The sequence below is a fragment of the Aedes aegypti genome, chromosome 3, assembly GCF_002204515.2.
Source record: "Aedes aegypti strain LVP_AGWG chromosome 3, AaegL5.0 Primary Assembly, whole genome shotgun sequence".
NCBI classification, from domain to species: Eukaryota; Metazoa; Arthropoda; class Insecta; order Diptera; family Culicidae; genus Aedes; species Aedes aegypti.
This window is the reverse complement of record NC_035109.1, coordinates 68584268-68607020: the sequence shown is the minus strand read 5'-3', so window position 1 is coordinate 68607020 and position 22753 is coordinate 68584268. Positions and strand designations below refer to the sequence as shown.

Sequence of the window (22753 nt, the reverse complement as noted above, 5' to 3'; positions counted from 1 at the left end):
TTGTTTTTGAAGGGTAATGTAATTTCTGATTATTGTAGTATATTCTGACACAACTTCGCTATCCAGGACCATTTTTGTCATATTTTTCTTACTGATCAAATTAATACAATAAAGCAAATAAGTTCAAAGGTTTTGTCCGCCCAAAGCTAGAAACAGCGTCTGATTGTCGTATACTCTGGTGATAAACTTATTGTTGAAAATTTTAGTTTGTTTGGTTTCAGAGGATGGAGGAGTTTTTAGAGAACATGTTTTTCATGGTCACAATAAAATATTTTACCAGGGTTATAATGTTGAGGGCATTTGCGTCTTATAGGTTTGAAATGCCTTTATTTTTTGTTAAAGTTGAATAAAAAATAAGTACGGAGGCCTATAACAGATTTTTGAGGATGAAATTTGTTCCTTCGGCTAAAGACAACTTATATCAATACTAGCTCATGGGATTTGAGCAAAACGGAGCTGCTTATTACACTTATATGAAGGTTCAACCAAAGCTCTCTAAAATGAGCCGTTTTTTCGAAAATAGTCTCCAATGACCCAGGTATGAACCAATTATATTATTTGATATGGGCGTATGCTGGAGACAAGGCCTGTGAAAAATCCCACGCCATCGTTGATGTTTTAGAAGCTTTCATCACACAGATATTGAACTCGACGTCCGCATAATCAAATTTGAAGGTATGCTTCCAATTCCTCTCTGGTAAGGTGAAAGTATTGTATATCCACTTCAATGTTGGATTATCCCGTCTATTTAAAAGACTGTTCAAAACAGTCGTCGGAAATCGAGGGGAATCTCAATCCAGATGAAACAATGTTGACAATGTTGTTGAAACACATAATTAGGATAACTATACATACCTTACGCGCAATAAACTATTGCCCTTTATTGAATTGTTTCATTGAACCTGTATTTTGAGCATTAGAAACATTTATCACAAGTTGAATATTGTTTAGTGAAACATACTTTGATAAACATTTCATTCAACCACCCCTCATTTTCCGAGCCGTGCAGCCGGCAGCCGAGTGTCTACAACAGCTGTTTTGGAAATCTGACTCGACGCCCACTCTGCTGTCCTTGTTGCTCTACTTGAAAGAGTAGAGGAACTAGTTTGGGCGCGAAAATCTTCTCGCTCGTTGTTGCTGCCAAATCTGACAGCGACTGTTTCACCGACCGTTTAGAACGACGACTGTTTCAAACGGTCGCGAACAGTTAGGAACTGAACGGTCAATAACAGATAAAAATCATGTCGAAAGTGAAAAACTGAGTCTAAATAGATTAAACAATACAAGTAATGAATTATATTTATGCTTCATTCACATTTTCTATGTAAAAACTACCATAAAACATGATATGACTATTTTCGCATTTTTTATGGGCCATACTGTATGAGCAACATGGCATCCAGGTGGAATCAACGGTAGGTTATACACCATAGCACAATGAGGTCGCTGAACGTTTCAATCTTTTCAACCGTTTATGTTTAGTATGGAGCTTTAAAGTACCTTTGGGGTGAAGCACTGGACAACGCAGTATACGGAACAATCGTTTCAATAATTTTCTCCGGGATCAAGGTTTCGTTCGGCCGAATCATGATTATTGCCTCTAAGTGCGTCAACAAAAAGAAGAGATCGTTTATATTATAGCATATGTAAATGACTTGTTGATCGTGGCGACGACTAGAGCAACGGTGAAAGAAATCAAGCGAATTCGAGATGCCTGACATCGGTCCCCGATCAACCAGTCTTCATTATTCTTCATAGATCTTTGTCCAACGATGGCGATCGCTAACGATTCAAAACAAATCGATATCGATTGCTATCGAAAATCACTGACTGGTTGACCGGGTCCACTTAAATCACTTTTTAGGGTCAAGGTGAAGAGATACCGCGCAAGAGGCGTCATGAAACTTTTCCAAACCAGGCTTATTGAAAAGATCCTGCGGCGATTCGAGATGCAAGAATGCAAAGCGTGCAAAACACCTGCTGAAGTGCGACTACAGCTTACACGAGCAAAGGGAGATTGCCAATACCCGTAAAGAGAGCTATTTGGATGCTTGATGTACATTATGATGGGGACACGACCAGCCCTGTGCTATATCGTTGGCTGTTTATCAAGATTCCAAGATGCAGCAGGACCTGATCATTGGCAACAAGCGAAGCCATACTTAAAAGGGACAAAGCATCATCAACTGATATACAAGAGAAATCCACATAAATCACCGACATATGGATTCGTTGATGCTGATTATGCAGGAGATGAATCAGATAGGAAGTGTGTCTCAGGTTATCTACTAAAAGTATTTGGCTGTACCGTGGCTTGGTCTTCAAAGAAGCAACGAATCGTTGCGTTGTTATCAACAGAGGCTGAATACGAAGCGATGAGTATCTGCATCAGCGAGGTAATTTGGATGACCGGTATAATGACTGATTTGTCTGAAGCCAAGAATCTGTGCCCTGTTCCGATATTTGAAGACAACCAGGGTGCCATCGCCATGACCAAAGAGGAGGAAACCAAATAGGTAAAACTGATCGACGTGAAATTTCACTTTATTCGGGACCTCTCCGGGCCAATCTTGACGAGTTCGGCTCCGATACCATTCTTGCCAGCGGCCTTGTTGTTCTTGAGCTGTTGAATGACATCCTTAACTTCCCCATCGTGGGAGCTGGTTGGTTTCAACTATCCGCTATGCTGACCTATCACCTTCACTGTCCTGACCTTCTGTGCCTGTGTTCTCTCCGCCATTCAGGTGTTCATCGTAGTGCTGCTTCCACCTTTCGATCACCTCGCGTCCGTCCGTCAAAATGCTCCCATCCTTGTTCCTGCACATTTCAGCTCGCGGAATGCGTTGTGCTTTTATAGAACTTCAGCGTTTCTTGTGAACGGTACAGTCTCTCCATCTCTTGGCATTCCACCTCTTCCGAGCTGGTTTTATCCCAGAATAGGCGGGTTTGCTGTTTCCGCTTCATTCTGTATCGTTCCATGTTCTGCCACGTACCATACTGCAGCATTGCAGTTTGCAGCACGTGTTTTTCTCATTTTTCTCATCCAAAACCTCCTGGCACTGCTCGGTCGAACCAATCGTTTTCTTGAATTCCATTTCACGTATCTGACAATGCTTTTGACAGACAAGACCAACCATTACTCGCTAGATGCACATTTGCACAGGTTTAACCTCGCGGTGAGCAATATTTGTAACTGGTATGGTTCCGGATATGATTACACTCAAAATAATTCAAACGTCACTGTTACGTGAAAACATACGTGGTTTTTTTTCCATCCCTCTTTTCACGTAGCACTTACGTGGATCATAGGTGACACAGAATGAACGCATGAACACTTCAGCATCGTCATTTCCACCAAAGTTTCACGTAACAGCTACGTGATTTCTCACGTATCTTTCACAAGCCGTTCCAGTACATGCTAGATGATGTTCCCGTAAAATCCATCAACAATTTTCATAGTAATTACTCTGCTTCATTTTGATTTTCATAAGGTTTATTTAACTCAAAAAAGGTTCAACTATCTGAAGAAAAGTGTTTTATTATATTAAATCGATGGCATTGTAGTTCCGACCGAGTTACTAGGTGCTTCGCTGGATAGTGGTGCTTTGTTCAGTAGATGTTTAACGGGTATACAACTTGGTACCGAGGTTGTCCGCAGATCCAGATTTACACAGCTCCTGCAGAATCACACAATGTCGATAGATTTGATGAAACAGTGCAAAAAAAAAAAAACATTTTAAATACTTACGCTTTGGGTAGAATGAAACAAATCAATCAAGTGCCGCAAAAACTCTTCGGGCTCAAAAATCTGATGCTGATTTGATTTGCAATTCGCCTCCATACTTCAAAATGAGAAATTCTTTCAGGAACAACTGACCTCATCTTCACCATCTCGAGCACAACAAATGATGAACGTGATATGAAATGTCAAATATCAAACCACAACACAGAATGAACTACCTATCGAAATGAATCTAAGTGGGGTACGTGATTTTCACGTAGGAGTGATGATCATTAACAGTAAATATTACTGAAGTCTCATTTCATCCTTACCAACGGTTAGATGATTGTTACCGTTGTCAGGTAAATTGAGGAAAAGTTCATTTTACAGGGATCTACGTGAATTTTCACGTAGCCTTGACATGTGGATTATTTTGAGTGTACATCGATCACGTAGTTTGGCAATGTCCGGATATGGACGCCTTCAGACCGCAACTTATGGATACCCTTGCGGCCCGAGGTATGACCGGCATGAAATAGATCCCGAGTCTAGTACACGACACTGAAGACGGCCTTACAGTTGAGGTCGAAATACGCGTATCTGTCAAAGGATACAAACTCTAGTGGAATTAAATGGTATAGTACTAAATTCGGTTTTTTCATCTACATAGATCCCGACGCCATGACACGATAATAGAGCTACTATGATATATCTCCCGGGTGAGCTGCAGAGAACCCTAAACCCTATTCTTACAATGTCTTTCCTTACAAAAATTGTGACCATTAACCTAGACTTGCCATGAGTACCTTGGCTCCATCACGTACTAATTTTTGTACTGAAAAGTAAATAATTGTGAATACAAAAAAATGAATTTTGGCTCCGTAAAACGGTAAACTCGACTGAGCCTCAAATAAACAAACTAATAATAGCTTTCGGCAGTGTCATTAAGGTGACACAGTTTGGAATCAACTTCTAAGATTGCACTGAAACTTCAAAGGCACAAATCTCGCGAAGTAAGCATCCAACAACAGTGAACTTTTTATTTCGGCTTTGTGCACTAGCAGAAAGCTTAAAATAAGAAGATCAGAAACGTCTGCCAACAATTTCTCCAGTTTAGTGCCTTCGAAAACGTGAGTAGGTGATGGCTGCTCCTCCAGCAGTCCTCAATACGGGCCCCATCGAGTTCGTCCTCATCCGACAATGCTGCCTCAAGATACTGCGCGTACGCATTGGTGACAGCCCGCTGTTTCAGTCGCGCTAGATTGCACCGAGGCGGGCGTCGGTACCGTACATCGTTGATGACGGATAGTTTTGGGCGCAGTTTCGCCATCACCAGGTAAAGGTCGGAGTCAATGTTAGCGCCGGATAGGTTCTGACGTCGGTTATATCGGAGAAGTGCTGTCCATCGATCAAAACGTGGTCGATTTGCGATTCTGTCTGCTGGAATGATCTCCAGGTGTACCGATACGGGAGGGTGTGCTGGAAAAAGGTGCTACGATATTCTTGGAGGCGGTAAAAAACAGTCGTATGCCGTTTTCGTTAGTCAGCCGGTGGGCGCTGAACTTTCCAATCGTCGGTCTGAACTCCTCCTCCTGGCCAACCTAAGCTTAAAATCTTCTATGATGATCTTGACATCGTGTGGGTTAAAATCTGTTTTTCAAGCTCAAAACAAAGGTGGCCCATATTGTACACTAAAAAAAAAATCCAAACGTCATTGCTACATGAAAAATCACGCAGATCATTCCAAATTCATTTTGCCTCCACTTCACCTGACTAAGATAAAGATCACTAAGCCATTCATGAAATTCACGTAGGTGCCTAAGTTCATTTTGACATCTGCATATTGTACGTACATTCGGTGTTGAGCGCAAATCCTAGGATGGCACCAGCTTGATTTTTGAAGAACTACAGAAGCGGCTGAACTTTAAACCCTGTGTTAGATTGATTTCAAGGTAAATATGCTTTGAATACCGAAGAATCCCTGCGCTTCTTTATATTTTATACCTGATTTATAACCTCTATCAATTATAGCACGCGAAGGCTACAACAAGACAGAACAAACTCACAACATTTGGGAAACAGGATTCAAAATGCTCAGATTAAATATAAAAGTAGCACAATCTTTTAGGTTTGTTTACATTTTCTAATTAAAATTCCAGTTAAATTTAATGCAAAACCATCTAGGTCCTATTGAAACGCTTAGTAAAGGCTACCGGAAAATCCACGTAGCTCTTACGTGTAGCGCCGGTGGAATGGACGAAGTTCAAAAGTTCATGCGTTCATTCTGGGCTACCTATGATTCACGTAAGAGCTACGTGAAAAGTGCGATGGAAAAAAACCACGTATGTTTTCACGTAACAATGATGTTTGGATTATTTTGAGTGTACCATATTGCCCCACTTTCCCCTACAAGGATTTCTCTATAGGTAACAAAGACCTATCCCAACAGTTGTAATGGATTTGACGCGCCCTTCTTATAACAAACCATCCCGTGGATAACTTGACAGGTATTGCAAATTTCATTATACTTTCCGTTGGATCATATTATTGGAAGGAGATTCTCTATTTCCCGCGGGTTTCGCGTAAGTGTCTCTGCTTACGGGTCCGCCACACCCCATTTTGGCCCTTCATACAATGGTATGTTGAATTCAGATTGATAATGAAAATTGACTGTACTGTTAAGTGGAACCGCATGCAGAGCAAGACTCAAGCTAGGATGGTGGCTACCTACATACATACATACATACATACCATATTGCCCCACTTTCCCCTACAAGGATTTCTCTATAGGTAACAAAGACCTGGACGGATTTCGTTTGTATGATAATAGTTTGAGTATATATTTTTAATTGAATGTTATACCGCTAGTGTTGTAATAAATAACACAAACAAATTAAACTGGAAACAGCACTAAGTAAGCTTTAAGTGTGGAATTAGGAATCGTGTTTCCGAGTACTACTAAACCAATCACATGCGATCAAGACATATCTTGATTGCGAATCGCTGCATAGGGGGATTTATGTTCCGAAACAAACTAATAGTATTCAAAGAAGTGGAAAGCAATTGTTTATAACTTTTTTAACATACATCCTCCTAAAACAGTATAAATCTTACCTTACCAATAAGCAGTCGGTCGCACTTAAACTTTGATGTTCATTTTGAACGCCGAAGTCAGCTCGGTCGACGGGAACATCGCAAAGTCCCCCCGAGCCGCACGGTGAGGCTTCCTGCTCAGATACTCGCCCATGATTTCGCACGCCAGCTGTTCGGCTTTCGACTTAATCTGCTGCTGATTACGCTTCTGTTGATTCTCGTGGTCGATGATCGCCTTAGACACGCTGCCCTGGGTGGTCCGCGTGGCGGGCATTTCTGCGCCGCGCACGAGGGACATTATCCAATCGTGCTTTACCTTGGTGATCTCCTGCTCCAGCTGCTCGATTCGTTCATCCTTGGGCTGCGGCACGTGCAGCGGTTCCAGGTTGGCAAGAATCTTCTTGTACTCGTTGGCCTGAACCTTCAACCGCTCGGAGCGTTCGTCCTTGAAGGCCTTCTTGAGCAGCGATAGCTCCTGGGCAATGTAGGGTGAACTGGCGGAGATATCTGGAAAAGAAAGATTCGTTCGTTATTATATATTGTCAATTTCTGAAAATTTTGAAGGTGTCTACCGAGAGCGGTTGTAGTCTTGAGATCGCCTTTCTTTGAGCTGTAGGACTTGAGTTTGTCGCGCAGGCTGCTCTTTTCACTTTCCAATGAATCGATATCGTTTTGCAGATGATCCATAGTTTCTTCGAATTCCTTCTCTTTCCTAAAATATGGGTAGATTAAAGAAATTTTAAACCAGACTAAACTTTTCAAATCATACTGTTTGAGCCGCTGGCAGACTTCGTCGTACTGTTTCTGCAGTCGGGCGGTGTTCGTTTCGTGATCCTGCTGAAGCACCGACAGCTTCTTCTCGGCCAAGTCCTTGCGAATCTGCATTTCGGACAGCTCGTTTTGCTTGAGTTTAGCCGCCAGCTTGAGCTGCCGAATTTCGGCTTCCCGGTTCTCCAATGTTGCTGTGAGTGTTTTCGTTTCCTCCAGCTGCTTCTTGACGGCTTGTGCGCGTAGGATGATCGGGGCCACGGGTTTCTCCTCCGGTTTGACGTTCGTTCCGGACATTATTTCGTACTCGTGGTCGAGCAGATATTGCGCCAACTGACTCATGTCGGTACTGGTCTTGCTCAGTACGGTTCGGATGTTCTGCGAAGGGCCTAGATCGTCTTGTTCGTAGACCTTTTCGCAAGCATTGGACAACATTTCCCAGAGTTTGTCGTGTGGTACGGAGACTTCCGACTCCGGATCGGCTGTGACCATTTGGATAACCTGCTTGGCGCTGTAGAACATGACACTCATTAGCTTGTTAAGGGACTCGGCGGTCTTCTTCAAGTTCTGCAGCGTGTTCATAGAGAGATTGCATTTTGTTATGCTGACGTCCTGAGGTAGACGTCGTTTGGTTAGTTTGAGCTGCTGTTTCACCGATTCGATGTTCTGAATGATGTACTGCATGAGTAGGCCAGAATCGCTGGTCTCATCGCCTCCCTACAGGTAAAGAGAGTAATTAGATGTAATTTTTGTTTAACAAATATCATTGTGTAGTTGTCGCTGAAACCAGGCTGCCATCGGCACATATCTTTAGAATTCCAATGTTTTGTAGCTGTTCGCTAGAGTATGCTCAAAATAGAGGATAAGCCTTTTGATTAACTCAAATTGGTGGACCCCTCGTACATCACCTAGCTATAGATTTTAGTTTTTAAATGGGTTACAATCGTTACAATAGGGCGATTCCAATTTTGAAAATGTTTGAAAATCCAATCTCCCATATGCTCCTTACCATCCGTACCATAAAAATGGTGTTCTGTGAAATTATCAGCTTTCTAGGTGATGATTTAAAAGTGGCCCAAAGACAATGTAGGTTTATATGGAAATATTCCAAACACGCTAAAACTGTAATGTAAATAGAAACATCTCATCCCAAATTGGAAACTCATTCTTCGGACCTTAATGAAGGATGTTGCTGAAGAAACAAATCTCTTTTAAGCTAATTTTGTTTGGGATGTTTATACATGTTTGCATGGCTATAATACCATATTAAGCTAAATAATAGCAAACAAACTCATGAATATCTATTCTGCTATCCGTCGGATTGAATTTCTCTCTTCAGCAAATTTATTTATTATGGTTTGAAGAATAAGTTTTGGGATAATAAGTTTGTACTTACATTACAGTACTAGCGTGTTTGGAACATATCTCAAAATTTCTCCATACTAATTTCCATATAAACCTACATTGTCTTTGGGCCACCTTTAAATCACCACCTAGAAAGCTGAAAATTTCACAGAACAGTATTTTTATGGCAAGGATGGTAAGGAACATATGGGAGATTGGATACTCGAACATTTTTAAATTTTGAACCGTCCTAGGACTACATACATCACAATAACAACAATATTTGATACTGGTTGTGAACAGTGTAGATGGCTATCACGCCTACCAAATATTTTTTGGATGAAAGTTTTCATTTTAGAGAAATTTGAAGTATAATTACTTTCGTCGTATATCTTTTTCTTCTTGGCATAGGCCTATTCAAATGACGTCTCAAATCAGCAGATCGGGAGGCGCTTTGACATTTCTTCTATGAAAATGACAGGCCCGTGTTAGCAAATGCATAGAGGGATCTGTCACATGAAAAGGCCTATTAACGTCCTCACTGGTACAGGGCCTGCTTCTCAGCTTAGTATGCACTTCCACAATTATTAAATGAGAGCTTTCTTTGCCAAAGTAGCCATTCTCGCATTCGTATATCGTGTGGCAGGTACGATGATACTCTATGCACAGGGAAGTTAAGGAAATTTCCATTACGAAACGATCCTGGACAGACCGGGAATCGAACCCAGACACCTTCAGCATGGCTTTGCTTTGTAGCCGCGGACTCTAACCACTCGGCTAAGGAAGGCCCCGTCATATATTTTTTTTTTCTCTGTTCGGATGCGCCACTGCGACCAGTATTTAGATCTATTGTGACGTTACCCGTATCCTTAGTGTATAGTGCATGTCGCATTACTCCATTTCCATTGATAGGTAATGAAGCATCGATTTCTGTACAGTTCTTGTTTTGATTCCTCAGATATTGATAAAAATCGGCTATGATGAAAAGGTCCCGCTATTTACACACTTCATAGAAATTTACATCTCAGCGAAGGCGCGCCCCTTAGCAAACATAATCGATTAAATTTCTGAGGAACCAAATCGGTACTACTGATATTTGACCATGCAACGGAACTCTAGTCACATCCTTGTTTCGCTTTTAGTTTAGTCCCAGAAAAATACTAGAAAAAAGGGACTTTATGCTAGCAGCAAAACCGAAAATCAAGCTAGAAAATTTGTTTAGTAGTCCTTGAATTACCAAAGATTAACAGTTCTTGTTGAGTTAATACTTATGATTGTTATCCTGGCTTCAAGTGTAGTCTCGGGACTGACCAACTCCGAGTCTTTAACCATCTGCTAGGTAAAATAGATTCAATTACAGAAACTGTTGCCAGTAACAAGGACTTTGTACCGCAAATTCTTGAATTACCGGAACATATTAACCTAGCCCGACAAACAAGATGGGACTAGGGTTCGAATTGGTAGATCTTACCCCGTAACGCACCACGAAAAGGTGATCTACCCGCGTTACGGCTAGCCCGTCATATATAGTGACATGATTAAACTTCTATTGATTAACCATGAGTGTTAAGTGTTAAGTGAAGCAAGTAATCCATTGCTCTTTCTTCGAGTGAAGTGAAGTATAGAATTTTCATTTAAATCATTTTGAATTTTGAATTTTGAGGCTTCCGCTGAAAACTTGTTGAGCTTTTTCTTCTTTTTAGCGTTACTTTTCTACTGCAACAAGCTTGCTTCTCAGCTCAATCAATTAGAAATACAGTTCTCGATTACTTTTTCAAATCGACGTAAGTAACTTCCATACAGTTTTGAGAAAATTAATTCAGAAGAATCACAACCTGTCTTCTAAAACTGTTTTAAAATGAATCACCTTTTTCACATTTTTTCGCCGTGTACATTGCCTAAATTTTGCATACAATAAGCTCGCATTCAAAAACTAGGGAGTTCCTGTTATTTCCCACAAAAAATGTATTACAAAATGATAAGCCGATTTATTCAGTTACTTTCGACGTTTTTGTACCAGTGTAAAATCGGCTCAAGTAGTGTTTTGTTTTGATTCGTGGTTAAGTCACTTTGTCTCTCCATACAGCGGAGCGGCGAAAGTAGTGGTTAGGTAGCGAAAGTTGAAAATCTTACTTTCGTCGTTTTGTAATTCCGGAAAGTAAACGTTCTAAAAGTGAAAAATCGAGTTGGTTTAGAGCAAAATATGTAGAATCTCGTCTGCGAAACACGTAGAATCGATAAAGTAAGTTTGTATACTTTTTTTACTTGAGTCTGTTTGAATAAGTTTTCGAGAGTTATTTCTTTTTGCAGCATGTTTACATCGGGTTGAGATCAATATCCAAGTGCTCTTCCAGAGATTCCTCAATTTCCTAAACCACGAGGTCATTTAGCGGGGAGAGGTAATGGGAGGTATGTTCTTCCCAAAGACCACGGTCCATACAAATTTAAAACAAAAAATGTATGGAGAAAAACACTCGAGAGAGGTCTGAAAATCCATAAAAAAATACCACGTGATTTATGAACAGCCCCATAGAAGTTGTTCAATCTAGTTCAGCAAGGATTGCTCAACACAATATTCTAATGATTGAAGTGCCCACATCTCAGAGCTAATAGCGGTCAGACAGAGAAATAATAGTGACTTTAGTGACTACAAGATAGTTACCAATAGTGATTGAAAAGTGACTACAAAACTGAACTGCGGTAATTTGGAATATTTCATAACATTAGATTAAATTGGTATAAATGGTTTGTAATTAAAAATCATGTCATTGTTATAAGATAAGGTAAGGTAAGAAGCATCCTGATATTGAAGTCTCTGAGGCAGCATTAATTTATTACGTAAACGCTAACATTGAAAGATTTTCCACATTTGTGGAATTCCTAAAAAACAGTCGTGATTACATCTTTAGAAGGTTCTGGTAAAATTCCTGGCAGAACCAAAAATTCAAAAAGCTATAATTCAAAATACCTACAGTGTGGGATTTAAGGATAAATTTACAGCAGAATTTCTGTAAAATTAAATCCTTTCTCATAATAGTTAGCATATTAGCTCCAGAACGTCATTATTTTTTGACGAACTCAAAAAAAATGGAATCAGATAAATATTGTGCATAATCTCAATAATCGAGTTGTTGAAAACAATCATAGTACTATCAATTCACAAACAACATTGTTTGTCCTAACATTCGTCAAAGCAAAGCGCTTTCCTATATTTAGAAAGGCGTGAGCCCTGGACAAGTTTCTGGAGGAATCCTTTATTGTTTGTGGTTGGAATTACTAAGAGTGTTTGTCTTACCTCCCCAATAAGTTATGTTGGGATTCTTGCAGAAAACAGGTAGCAAGGTTACTATATTACTGTAGAAAGTTCAATAGCAATTAATGTAGCAAATCTATTTTCAAAGTTTTGCTGAAATTTTTCCAAAAGTGTTTCCCGGATTTCCGACAGATACACATTTTCCATATTTCATACGGAATATTCAACTTTTCTAGAATGACACTTGGCCAGGAATCCCTGACTAAATTATCTTTATACGATTCCCAAATCACCAAGTCTACCCCGTTTGGCCGTCTGGCATAATGCCATTTGGCATAACGATCGCTTGGCATAATAGCCGTTTGGCATAATTGTGAATAACATTGTATTTGACCAAATCCGTTTCATAACGGCTTTAGGCCAAATGGCATCATGACAAAAGGGGTAGACCCAAATCACCCTATGTTTGTATTTAGTATAACCTAGATCTGTTGAACAAGATGGGGTTGATGCTCCACAAGCAGAGGGTCGTGGGTTCAATCCCAGGCCCGTCCCTTTTCTCGTACTTTGTAGTTGTGTATCTCTCACTTGCTTCTATCTTCCATTCACACAAACTATTCCTTCATAGCAAACGCTAGAACCAGAGACGGACGAGAAACCGTTTCCCTAACGCTTCCATTCTTCCACGCGCATGCCTTTTCTTACGCCTGATTCATAGGCAGTCTGCTGATCACAAAAGCAAACCTCTCTGCCATGCCTTTCCCCCAATCCATACACTTCCGCATGAACTGACGTAGATGCAGTCGGACTCCACGGTCTACAGTGGACCAGTATAAGTGCGACATCACATTCCCCACACTGAACCCAAAGCTCCATTATATTTTATGTGCGGTAAACAGATAACATAAAATTTGCTGGCCTCAACTTGAGTTATTTGCCGCTTTTAAATTGAATTTAATGACTTTAAAAAATACTTGGACTGCACATATTTTTGAAATGCATCATAATATATTATAAATGCATTTAGATAAAACCTATTAATGTTGTTGTTAATAAACTTTGAGGGTATTATCTCATAGTGCAGAACTCTCAATACTTGCACATTATTTTAGCTGTTCACATCATAAAACAAGATTTCAAAATTGTCGAACTATCAACTATGCAAAGATCAGAAGACAAAAGTTGAAATTTCTACATTTTCGGATGAACTGCGCCCGACTTTTGTAAGTAGCTTTTTTAAATTCGATTCAAATGAGTGCATTCCAAATCTTGTTCATCTTTTAACAGATATCTTCTCTAATGCAACCTAAGCAGAGGGGCCTGATGACTTGTCGTTGAACGCCTTAGAATCGACCCCAAGCGAAGCAGCACCAACCCGGAAAGAGCATAGATTTCCACCAGCAAGTACAACATGGCAACGCAGTTCAAAGTAATGTTTAGCAATCCTTTTGACGACAACGAAGGTCTACAGTGAAATGTGATGACATATTCCGTCGGTTTACTGTCGTGCTGTCCCGACAATATCGATAAGATGTACGGATGCGGGAGTTCCAAGCGCTGATGGAAGGCATTCTAGTTCGCAGGGAGTACCGCATCAATGTGGATAAATTTATTACCGAAAGGAACGAAGAACCCTCTACGGTGATGCAGCACAGAGCTGAGAAAGGTAGATTTGTTATTCTCGGCCGCCAGTGCAACTTTCCCTGTGTTTCAATCATGTATTAAAAATAATTCACAACGCAACATCTGAGACGATTAATTTATAGTACATATCCCATATTTATTAGGCACATAAAATACAATTGATTTGGATATAGAAAGAAAGGTAATAGACACTTATAATTTAAGTGCAATGCACGTAGAATTAAAATGCGTTGAAAATCCGGTCTCATGGGCAACAGCAGTAAAATTCATGTGCAAAGCTTGATTGCAAAAATATATGGGTGCCGCACATAAAACATAATGGAGATTTTATTTCAGTGTAAATTGGTCTGCATTCTGACGTGGCAGGCGCCATTGTTGCCTAAAAATAGAAGATCACCAGCACTTATACACTGAGGGTGTCTGTTAGTCCCAAGCAGGCATTCGGTTGGATCTTTGTGTAAATGCAGCTGATCTGGCGATACTGGAGTAGCATTCACGGGCGGCCAATCAAGCTCAAGTATAACCTTGATTTGTAGAACATTACTTTCTTGCTGTTTGAGTTTAAAATGCTGAACCAGCTAGCCTACAGTTTCATTATCATAAGATAAGGAAAAAAGTGACTTTAGTGATTTTTCAGTGACCAAGTCACTAAAAAGTGACTCGCTACCAGTCCTGAAATCTAGAGCTGTGTTGTTATATTCATCAAAATGGTTTCGATGAATAAGTTTGACGGATAGCGCCGACAATTTTCGAATGTAGCGCGCGGTTGTTGCACCATGGACAGATTCATTTCTCGATCGAGTACACGAAAAAAAAAAAACACTAAGAAAATAATAGAATAGAAAACTAAAGTTTAATAACTATTTTTTATTCTTCTTTTATTTATTCTGGGATTCTTCCGGAAGACCATCTAAGATTATAAATTGAATCACATATTGATTCATCAAGGAATTCTGAAAATTCTTCACAGATTTCTCGGAAAATCTCACTGAGATTCTTCCTGGAATCCCTCATCCATTCTTCCGTAAGTTTCTCTGGGATTATCTCAGAAATCTCTCTGAAGTTCTTCCGGTAATCCTCAAGGAATCCTTTATACGGAATCCTTCTGAAATTTATCAGGAAATCCCTCTGTAGTTCATTCATAAACCTATCTCGAACTGTCCCTTATTCTGGAAATGCTTCTCGGATTCCTCTTGAAATTTCTTTATGATACTACAGAAAATCTTTCAAAGAATCTTCCAAGAATCTCTGTGGGATTTTTCCGAATAACCCTTCTGGGATTCTTCCAAAAAATTCCTCTTAGTTTCTTTCGGAAATCCTCCTGAAATAGTTATAGTAATAACTCTGATCGCACTGTGATTCTTCCGAAAATCTTCCTGGGACTTACACTTATTCTTGGATTATCCCGGAAATTCGTCTTGGATTTTTATGGAAATCCTTCCGCGTTTCTTCCGTGAAATTTTCCTGGAATTCTGCCGAAAATGTTTCTATGATTGCCTTTCAGAGGGATATAATTATTTGAAACGATCTGGGATTCTTCTGAATATCTTTTGAAGATCTTTCCAGAAATCTTTCAGGGTTTCTTACAAGAATCCCTCAGGATTTCTTCCAAAAATCCATCTGAAATTTTCAAATAAAATTGTCTGATTTTTTCCCAGAAACTCATCAGCGTGAATGTCCCTAAGACTATAATGAATATCCCTCTTAGATTCTCTCAGGATTATCCCGATTCTTCTGAAATTCTCCCGGAAATGCATCTGAAACTATAGTAAAAAAATCTATTCTTTCATTGTCAGATTATGCTGATCAAATTCATGGGATTTTTTCGGAATTCCCCATGGAACACTTCCGGAAATCCTGTTGAAATTCATCCAGACATCTCTCGGGGATTTATTTAACAATCTTTCTTATGGGAATCCATCCGAAATTATTCAAGATTTTTTTTCAGGAATTCATCCGAAAACTCCTCAGAAATTGTTTGAAAATCATTCTGGCTTTTTATAGCAGTACTGCTTTAGTTTTGCCAGAAAAAAATTGAATATCCGTTTGGAATATTATGATACAATCTTTCTGTAATTCTTCGGAAAATGTTCTTGATTTTTTTGTAATTTGTTACTCAGTTTCCTTTGAAATTTTCTGAAATTCTTGGTGGAATCTTCAGAAAATTTCGCTTGAATTCGAATGGAAATCCTTTAAGAAAACTTCCGGGCAGCCCTCTGGGACTATACCACTGAGATTCTTACGGAAACCTTTCTAATACTCTTATAAAAGGAACTCTGAAATAGTTCCGGATATTACGTTTGAAGTTCTTCTGTATACTGGAGTTCTTCCGGGAAATTCTCAAGCATTCTTCCGGATGTCTTAGTGAACTCTTCCACAAACCCTGGGAACTTCCTAAAAATCTTACAGGGATTCCTCCGAAATAACTTCTGGAATTCTTTCGGATATCACCATGAAATATATCCAAAAATACATTTGTAATTCTTCCATAGATCCTCATGGGACTCTTTCAGATTTTTACGGAAATCCTTAAGTATTTACTCCAGAAAACCTACCGAAATTCATTCAGAAATCTTTCTGATTCTTTTGCGAACTATCCCAGGATTCTCCCGGAAATCTTTCTACAATTCCAAAGAAATTCCCAGAAGGATTTTCAAAAGGATATTGAAAGATATTCGGAAAAGTCCTAGAATTATTGTCAGAAGAGTCCCAATGGTATTTCCGGAAGAATACCATAACGATTCACTGTAGAATCACAGGAAAACTTCCGGTTTTACGGAAGAGTAGGAATAACTCCAGAAAAAATCCGTAAGAATATTTGAAAGAAATTATGAAGGCTTCCAACAGGATTTTTGGAATAAATCTTGGAGTATTCCAGAATAATTTCCGAAAGAATCATAGGAATTCGTAATTTTTATGTAATTACTGGTTATCATTGTGTCCGCTCCACGTTGATCAGCAGCAAACCGCTAGAATATTATGCTGTTGAATGTCCAGAAAATGATGATTAACCATTCTTACCTAAAACATTTGCTATCGCTTATCTCAGACAAAATACGATTTTTACTTTTAAAAGAAATTATTTGAATATTTTAAAAATAACCATGCTCCGTTATGCCTAACGGCGCTTGCGTCGGTTTTTAACGATATTCTAATAAAACAAAACCATACACAATTCGGCTTAGAATGCAATAGTTCGATGGTGCTTCAATGACCCTTTTTTTCAACAAGAATATGTTATTTCAAGCTAGCCTTGGAACACAGCCTTTTATCGATAATTAGTTTTTCAGTGATAATGCTATATTCTAACGCAGGGCCTTATCCAGGTTTTTACGAGCGCTAATGGCTGCCGCAAAAAGGCTCACTTTCTGGCAGGGATCAGTTGATATGAAGTTTGGTTTGGGTCCGTGCTATATAAAATGACCTAAGCTAAACGTCAAATCGACTGATCCCTACCAGAAAGTGAGCCTGTTTGCGGCAGCCATTAGCGCTTTTAAAAAGCTAAATAATTTCATTTCATTCAAAGCATTTTCAGTCCCCAGCTGATTGACTCAAGTTTGCGTCATAAATCGGGGCCTCTACGCAGCGAGCTGGCCTTTCAATCGGTAGTCTCTATTTTTAGGAACTAATTAATTCAAATGAACGAGAAGTTTCTCTGACTTGTGTTATTACCTAACAAAGTACTTACAACTTACATTACTATTGCAAAAAATAGTAAAAATTCAATTCCAGACATTTTGATGGATTTCAATGAAATGAAATGAAACGGAATTCTTACTCTAACATTTCACATTTTTTGTTCGTTGCTTTCAATCGGGCAACAAAACGAATAAGTGTGGAACGAAGAACGAAGCGCCGTAGTTGTTCGTCACCATCGAGACCACACAGCCAAGCCTCCGTGTTTCACATAATGCTTTCGAAAATGCACAGCCCTGTTCTAATGAAAGTTTGTCTGAATTGAAAACAAAAAGTGAGATAATGAGATCCGGTTAGGCGTTAATATATCATGAATCGCGTCATCAGCCCTAGATGACTCCCAGATCCTTACCAAGGCTCACAACCCAATAACTTATCCATGACAACCGTGGAGATGCAGAGGTATAGTCGGTCTCGACACGCAAACAAATTGTGCGGTAAAAACTACCATTTTAGGGGGTAACTTAAGCTCTCGCACCGGCAATTTTCAGCAGACCAGAAATGCGCTTGATTTTACCATGTCTGTAGTCGGAATCAGATTGTTGTAAATTATTTCTGTCAAATGTACCAGTAATGCGGTGGGGTGTACCGTAAACATAGTGAATTGGCCTGATTTTCCATGGTAGTTTCAAGAATAGGCGTAGTCAGCTAAAATAGATATTTTTACCACACATTTTTTTCCCGTGTAGTAACAATGGTTGTCTAACTAACATTTCTTCCCTCTCCCGGTGACCGTAAGGACGAGGCCGGTGCCGAGGAGTTTCACACTGGTAAGCGAATTGTACGGTCATATATGCTTATTCTAGAGCACAACGAGAAAAATTGAAATTCTAACGATATGTGCCGATAGCGGCCATTTTTCATCGACAATTACCTCAATATAATCGATCTTACCTGAATCAATGTCTTCATCACAATTGCATCGGTCGATATCGAGTCGCATGCAGCCGAAATAGACGCTGTGCAGTCGCGCACAATTTGGGTTTCGTTCAGCAAGTCTTCGCCAGACAGCAGCACCAAGTACATGGCGTTAAAGAAGGTAACACACTTCTCAAGATTGTCGGTAGAAGAGTTCTCATCCAGTTGATTCGCCTTGAGCAAATCCACAATTTCATCGACCATCTTCTCCTGTGCCTGCATCTCTGGCAAAGATGATCCAATCTTAAGCAACGTATCGGCCGAACACGCAGTCAAACCGTACAGGAACTGATGCATAATACTTTGAAGGTTGTGCACGTGGTGGAGCAATCTCGATCGGAAACGGAACTGGTAAACCTCATGCCCGCTAACGATGGCATTGCGATCGATTTGTGGTACGGCGGAGAAACGTTCCCTTGCTTGGCTGACAATTATACCCGATTTGAACACGATTCGAGAAACTAATAGAATTACCAAAATCGCATCGTGATCACCACCACGAGCCATGAATACTTCCGGCATGAACGCCGTCAAGTACTTGACGTGTTCGTTCGCTTGCGTTAGCTCGATCTGCCGCAACTGTAGGTCGATTGCTCTAGTGAAGGCTTTCGATTCGGCGAACATCTGCTTGAAGTCGATTGTTTCAGAAATAGTGTCCTTGACAACCTTGTTCGATTCCTGGGTGATTTTCTCTCGAAGCTCTTGACATTGATCGTTCAATCTCTGGACCAGCTCCCTAAACTTAAGGATGGTCTGATCGCGATCTACAATCGTTTCCAGGGCAGCATCTTTCTCTCGAACCGCTTCTCGTTTAGCTGCGTGAGCCAAATCGAGTTCCTCGCGCATATCCATCTCCAGCTCGTGATTGCTTTCGACCAACTGTTCGTGAACTTCCTCCAGTGCTTCCAGTTCGGCCACCTCTTCTTCCAACGCCTTAACTTTATCTTCCAATTCCATCTTCTTCTCCGCCAGTTGTTCTACCATCTCTTCCGCACCAAGAGCGGCATCGACTTGTTCCTGCAAGTCGTTAAGCTGAGCTTCCAGTTCATCGATTTTTGAGGATAGTTTCTCCTTGGTGCGCTGCAACTCGGCAACTTCGGACTTTTTCGTTTCCAACTCCTTTTCCAACTTTTGAATTTCGTGCTTCTCGTGCGCCGATAGATCCCGTAGACGTACCAATGTTTCGCGAAGTCTTGCGTTTTGCTGTTCGAGCTGCTTGAATTCATAGGTGGAAACTCCTGTTCCAGTTCCGTCGGAAATCACACCACCGCCAGCCATTTTCTCCTGCATTTCGGTTTTCATGATCTCTAAATCCAGCGTCAGTTCTTCAATCCTTTCCTTAGCAGTTTCCAGTTCCAAAGCTAAAGTATCAGCCTTTTCCTCTGCCATTTCCTTATCCAGCGTAATCATCTCCACATTCTCTGACAATTCAGCCATTTCCTCAATATGCAAGTCACGAGCCTCGATGGCATCCTTAGCCTCTTGTTTCGCTCTTTGATAGTCACGTTGCAGCTGCGAGTGCGCATCCATGATTTTGCTCTTGAATTCCACCAACTGGTCATACTGAGTCTTCATCTTGTCGAATTCACGCAGACGCTCCTTATCCTCAGCGCGACGTACCTTCAATGTTTCTAGCTTTTCAACCAGATCTTTGTTCTGCGTTTTTAGGTCTTCAATCTCCTGCTGCAACTGCAGTAGATGAATGCGATCCTCAGTGGAGGGAGCCGGTGAAGGAGATGTCAACGATTGTCCAGGGGTGAATTGAGGTTTAAGAGTTTCGACGAATCCAGTTTCCACAAATGAGGCTCGCTTCGAGGTTTGCAATGATTCCGGTGGGCTGATGTGAGATCTGTGCAGCGATTCGTACCGATCGCCGGCCTTCACCATAGTTGGAATGGATGAAACCGGAGTCGGGATCGATGACTGACCAGACGGACGATCATTACCCGGTGAGGTCAGCTGAGTTTTGGATCCCAGCGAACTGGTGCTTCGATTCAGCGATGCTCGGGAGCTAGAGAGAAATATGGGAAATCACTTAATACAAAGGAGATGACAAAGTATCCCGCTAACATTGGAGTAACAACAGTGAATCACACAACCGGAAGTGTGTGTGACGAACACGCGTGATTTGAAATAAGGAAGCTTTGAACAGGCAACATAAGGCATCAGGTAAAGGCAAGACAGAGGAGCAACCGAGAAATATATATATATAAAAAACGTGGTTTTGTATGATACACTCCGAACACGTGGCGAAAGCTGCGCATTGGAATCTACAGGTGTTCAGCAACCGTCGAGTGCGCTTGGAACAGAAGCCATCAGCAAGTAACATCTATAGACTAAGTAGGACGGAAAAATACAAAACAAGGAGTAAAATAAGGCAAACTAGTAAATGATTAACCTGGACGTCGAGAGTGTCATAGTCATGGAGGCGCGCTTCGATTGGGGCTGCTTGACTGGCGATTTGCGACGAACGCTATGTTTAGTTGACGATATCCAATTCGAGGCGATCCGAGCAGTGGGTTATAGGGTTCGAGTTATTATTGGTGGGGGCATTCAGCAGTGGGGTTGTTGGATCGGTTACGAGAAGGTCATGATGATTAGTTGGACATCGATCGTTGTTAGTTGGGAGATGAGAACGGGACGAAAGAAAGAAAGGTCGTTAGATATACAGTTGGAAAATGTGTTTGCTAGCATGGCCATATGAACAACAGTTTAAAACAGAGGGAAATGAAAGAACAAACAGTAATATGAAAAGAAACTACTTGAGTAATGATAATGTAAAGCAGTAAAAGCGACAAATATGTTGAAAATATGATGGCATTATTTGCAGAACCTTGTCAATAGTCTATTGAACAGATTATGCATACGACTGATACGGAGTTTGAAATTTTAGTTCTTTTTTGCAAAGGAAAATCTGCAAACAGACATTATTTTGGGAAGGATCCGGTGCATAAGCAGCAGAATATACTCTCGGTAAGCTAGTTCTCCTAGCCGACGCAAACATTGTTATCATCCTAACCCTCCAGTAGTTGAGGGTTGGCGTCGATAACCTTTCGATTATTCCGGTAAAACATCTATTGTTCTGGAACCTTCCTTAGCCATGTGGTTAGAGTCCGCGGCTTCAAAGAAAAGCCATGCTGAAGCTGTCTGGGTTCGATTACCGGTCAGTCCAGGATTTGTTCGTAATGGAAATTTCCTTGACTTCCCTGGGCACAAGGTATCATCGTACCTGCCACACGAGATACGAATGCGAAACATGGCAACTTTGGCAAAGAAAGCTCTCAGTTAATAAGTGTGGAACACTCAGCTTAGAAGCAGGCTCTTAGGACGTAATGCCAAGAAGAAGAAGAAGATCTATTGTTCTTTGGACGTTGAGACTAAAACGCGATTCGACCTTTGGGTACACCCACAAAATGATGAAAGGGGATGGGAAGGTGTCCCTTAAGATTTTATAGGGAGTCGATGCCGGTTATGGACCCTTTGCGTATTATGGACCCCCTACAGAAAAACATAAAATTAACATAACATAATAGGAAACGTCAAATTTGTAAACATTCCTATTATGGACCCCGGGTGGGTCCATAATAGGCATTCGGACAACAGTTTTCCAAAGGTATATTTCGCTGCAAAAATCGAATGAAGTAGGGTAACGGTCGTATTTTGGACCCCCTAAGGAAGTGATTTTGGTTTTTTGTCTCAATTAATTATTTGCACAGCGTAACCAAATTAAAGAACATGCTAAAATGTAGAGAAAAACTTCCTCTACAAGATAAAAATGCCCATACGGTCATCTAGGATCCAAAAACGTCCAAAATAATTGAAATGTGAAGCACTGTTTTTCATTATTTTGGATACACCAATACATTCTGGACATTCAATGTATATGTTTTGGACCCTGGTATATTTTAACGTTTGACGAAAACGTCCACGATACTTGTTGTATAATATGCTTGCCCATAGTCTAATCAATCAATTGGCAATGAAAAACCGAAGAAATTCTACCGTTTAAGTTCAGAAATTTGAAAAAACTTTTTGTTTACATTTGAAAAATTACTGATGGCTTCAATTTCTGTGTGTAACGTATTGTAACGGTTGCATGGATGAAACGATTTAACAATCAACGCTCCGTCATCGTAATCATCGTCATCATCAAAACTTCAAAATCAGTTTTTCTGTTCAAAACTAAAAATTATTCGATGAAAATGTGTTCACTGTGTTTTGGTTGGAGAACAAAATACAGTGAACACATTTTGCTGTAAATTTTCTTGATTTTGAACGAAAACACTGCTTTTGAAAATTCCGAAATGACGGATTCT

At 40.3% G+C, this 22753-nt stretch overlaps 1 protein-coding gene and 1 long non-coding RNA gene across 9 annotated transcripts in view; both read right to left on the bottom strand.

The window, feature by feature from the left end:
- Window positions 1-3475: 3475 nt before the first annotated feature.
- Window positions 3476-4175, bottom strand: LOC110678625. Its single transcript, XR_002501787.1, has 2 exons — window positions 3749-4175; window positions 3476-3677 (listed from the first exon to the last, which is right to left on the bottom strand). It is a non-coding gene; the product is annotated as an uncharacterized LOC110678625 (long non-coding RNA).
- A 2356-nt stretch (window positions 4176-6531) lies between these two features.
- The window catches only part of LOC5567521 (dynactin subunit 1), a 31515-nt gene continuing 15293 nt past the window's right edge, over window positions 6532-22753 (bottom strand). For 4 of the 8 annotated variants that reach the window (XM_021852852.1, XM_021852853.1, XM_021852854.1 and 1 more), the window contains 5 exons: window positions 20836-20910; window positions 18414-20448; window positions 7584-8299; window positions 7387-7526; window positions 6532-7321 (listed from right to left, as the gene is read on the bottom strand). In XM_021852852.1, coding sequence (XP_021708544.1) covers window positions 6861-7321; window positions 7387-7526; window positions 7584-8299; window positions 18414-20448; window positions 20836-20910 — 3427 coding nt within the window. In that variant the 3' untranslated portion in view covers window positions 6532-6860. The remainder of the gene's footprint in view (window positions 7322-7386; window positions 7527-7583; window positions 8300-18413; window positions 20449-20835; window positions 20911-22753) is intronic. The other 4 variants (XM_021852855.1, XM_021852859.1, XM_021852858.1 and 1 more) reach the window with 1 other exon arrangement.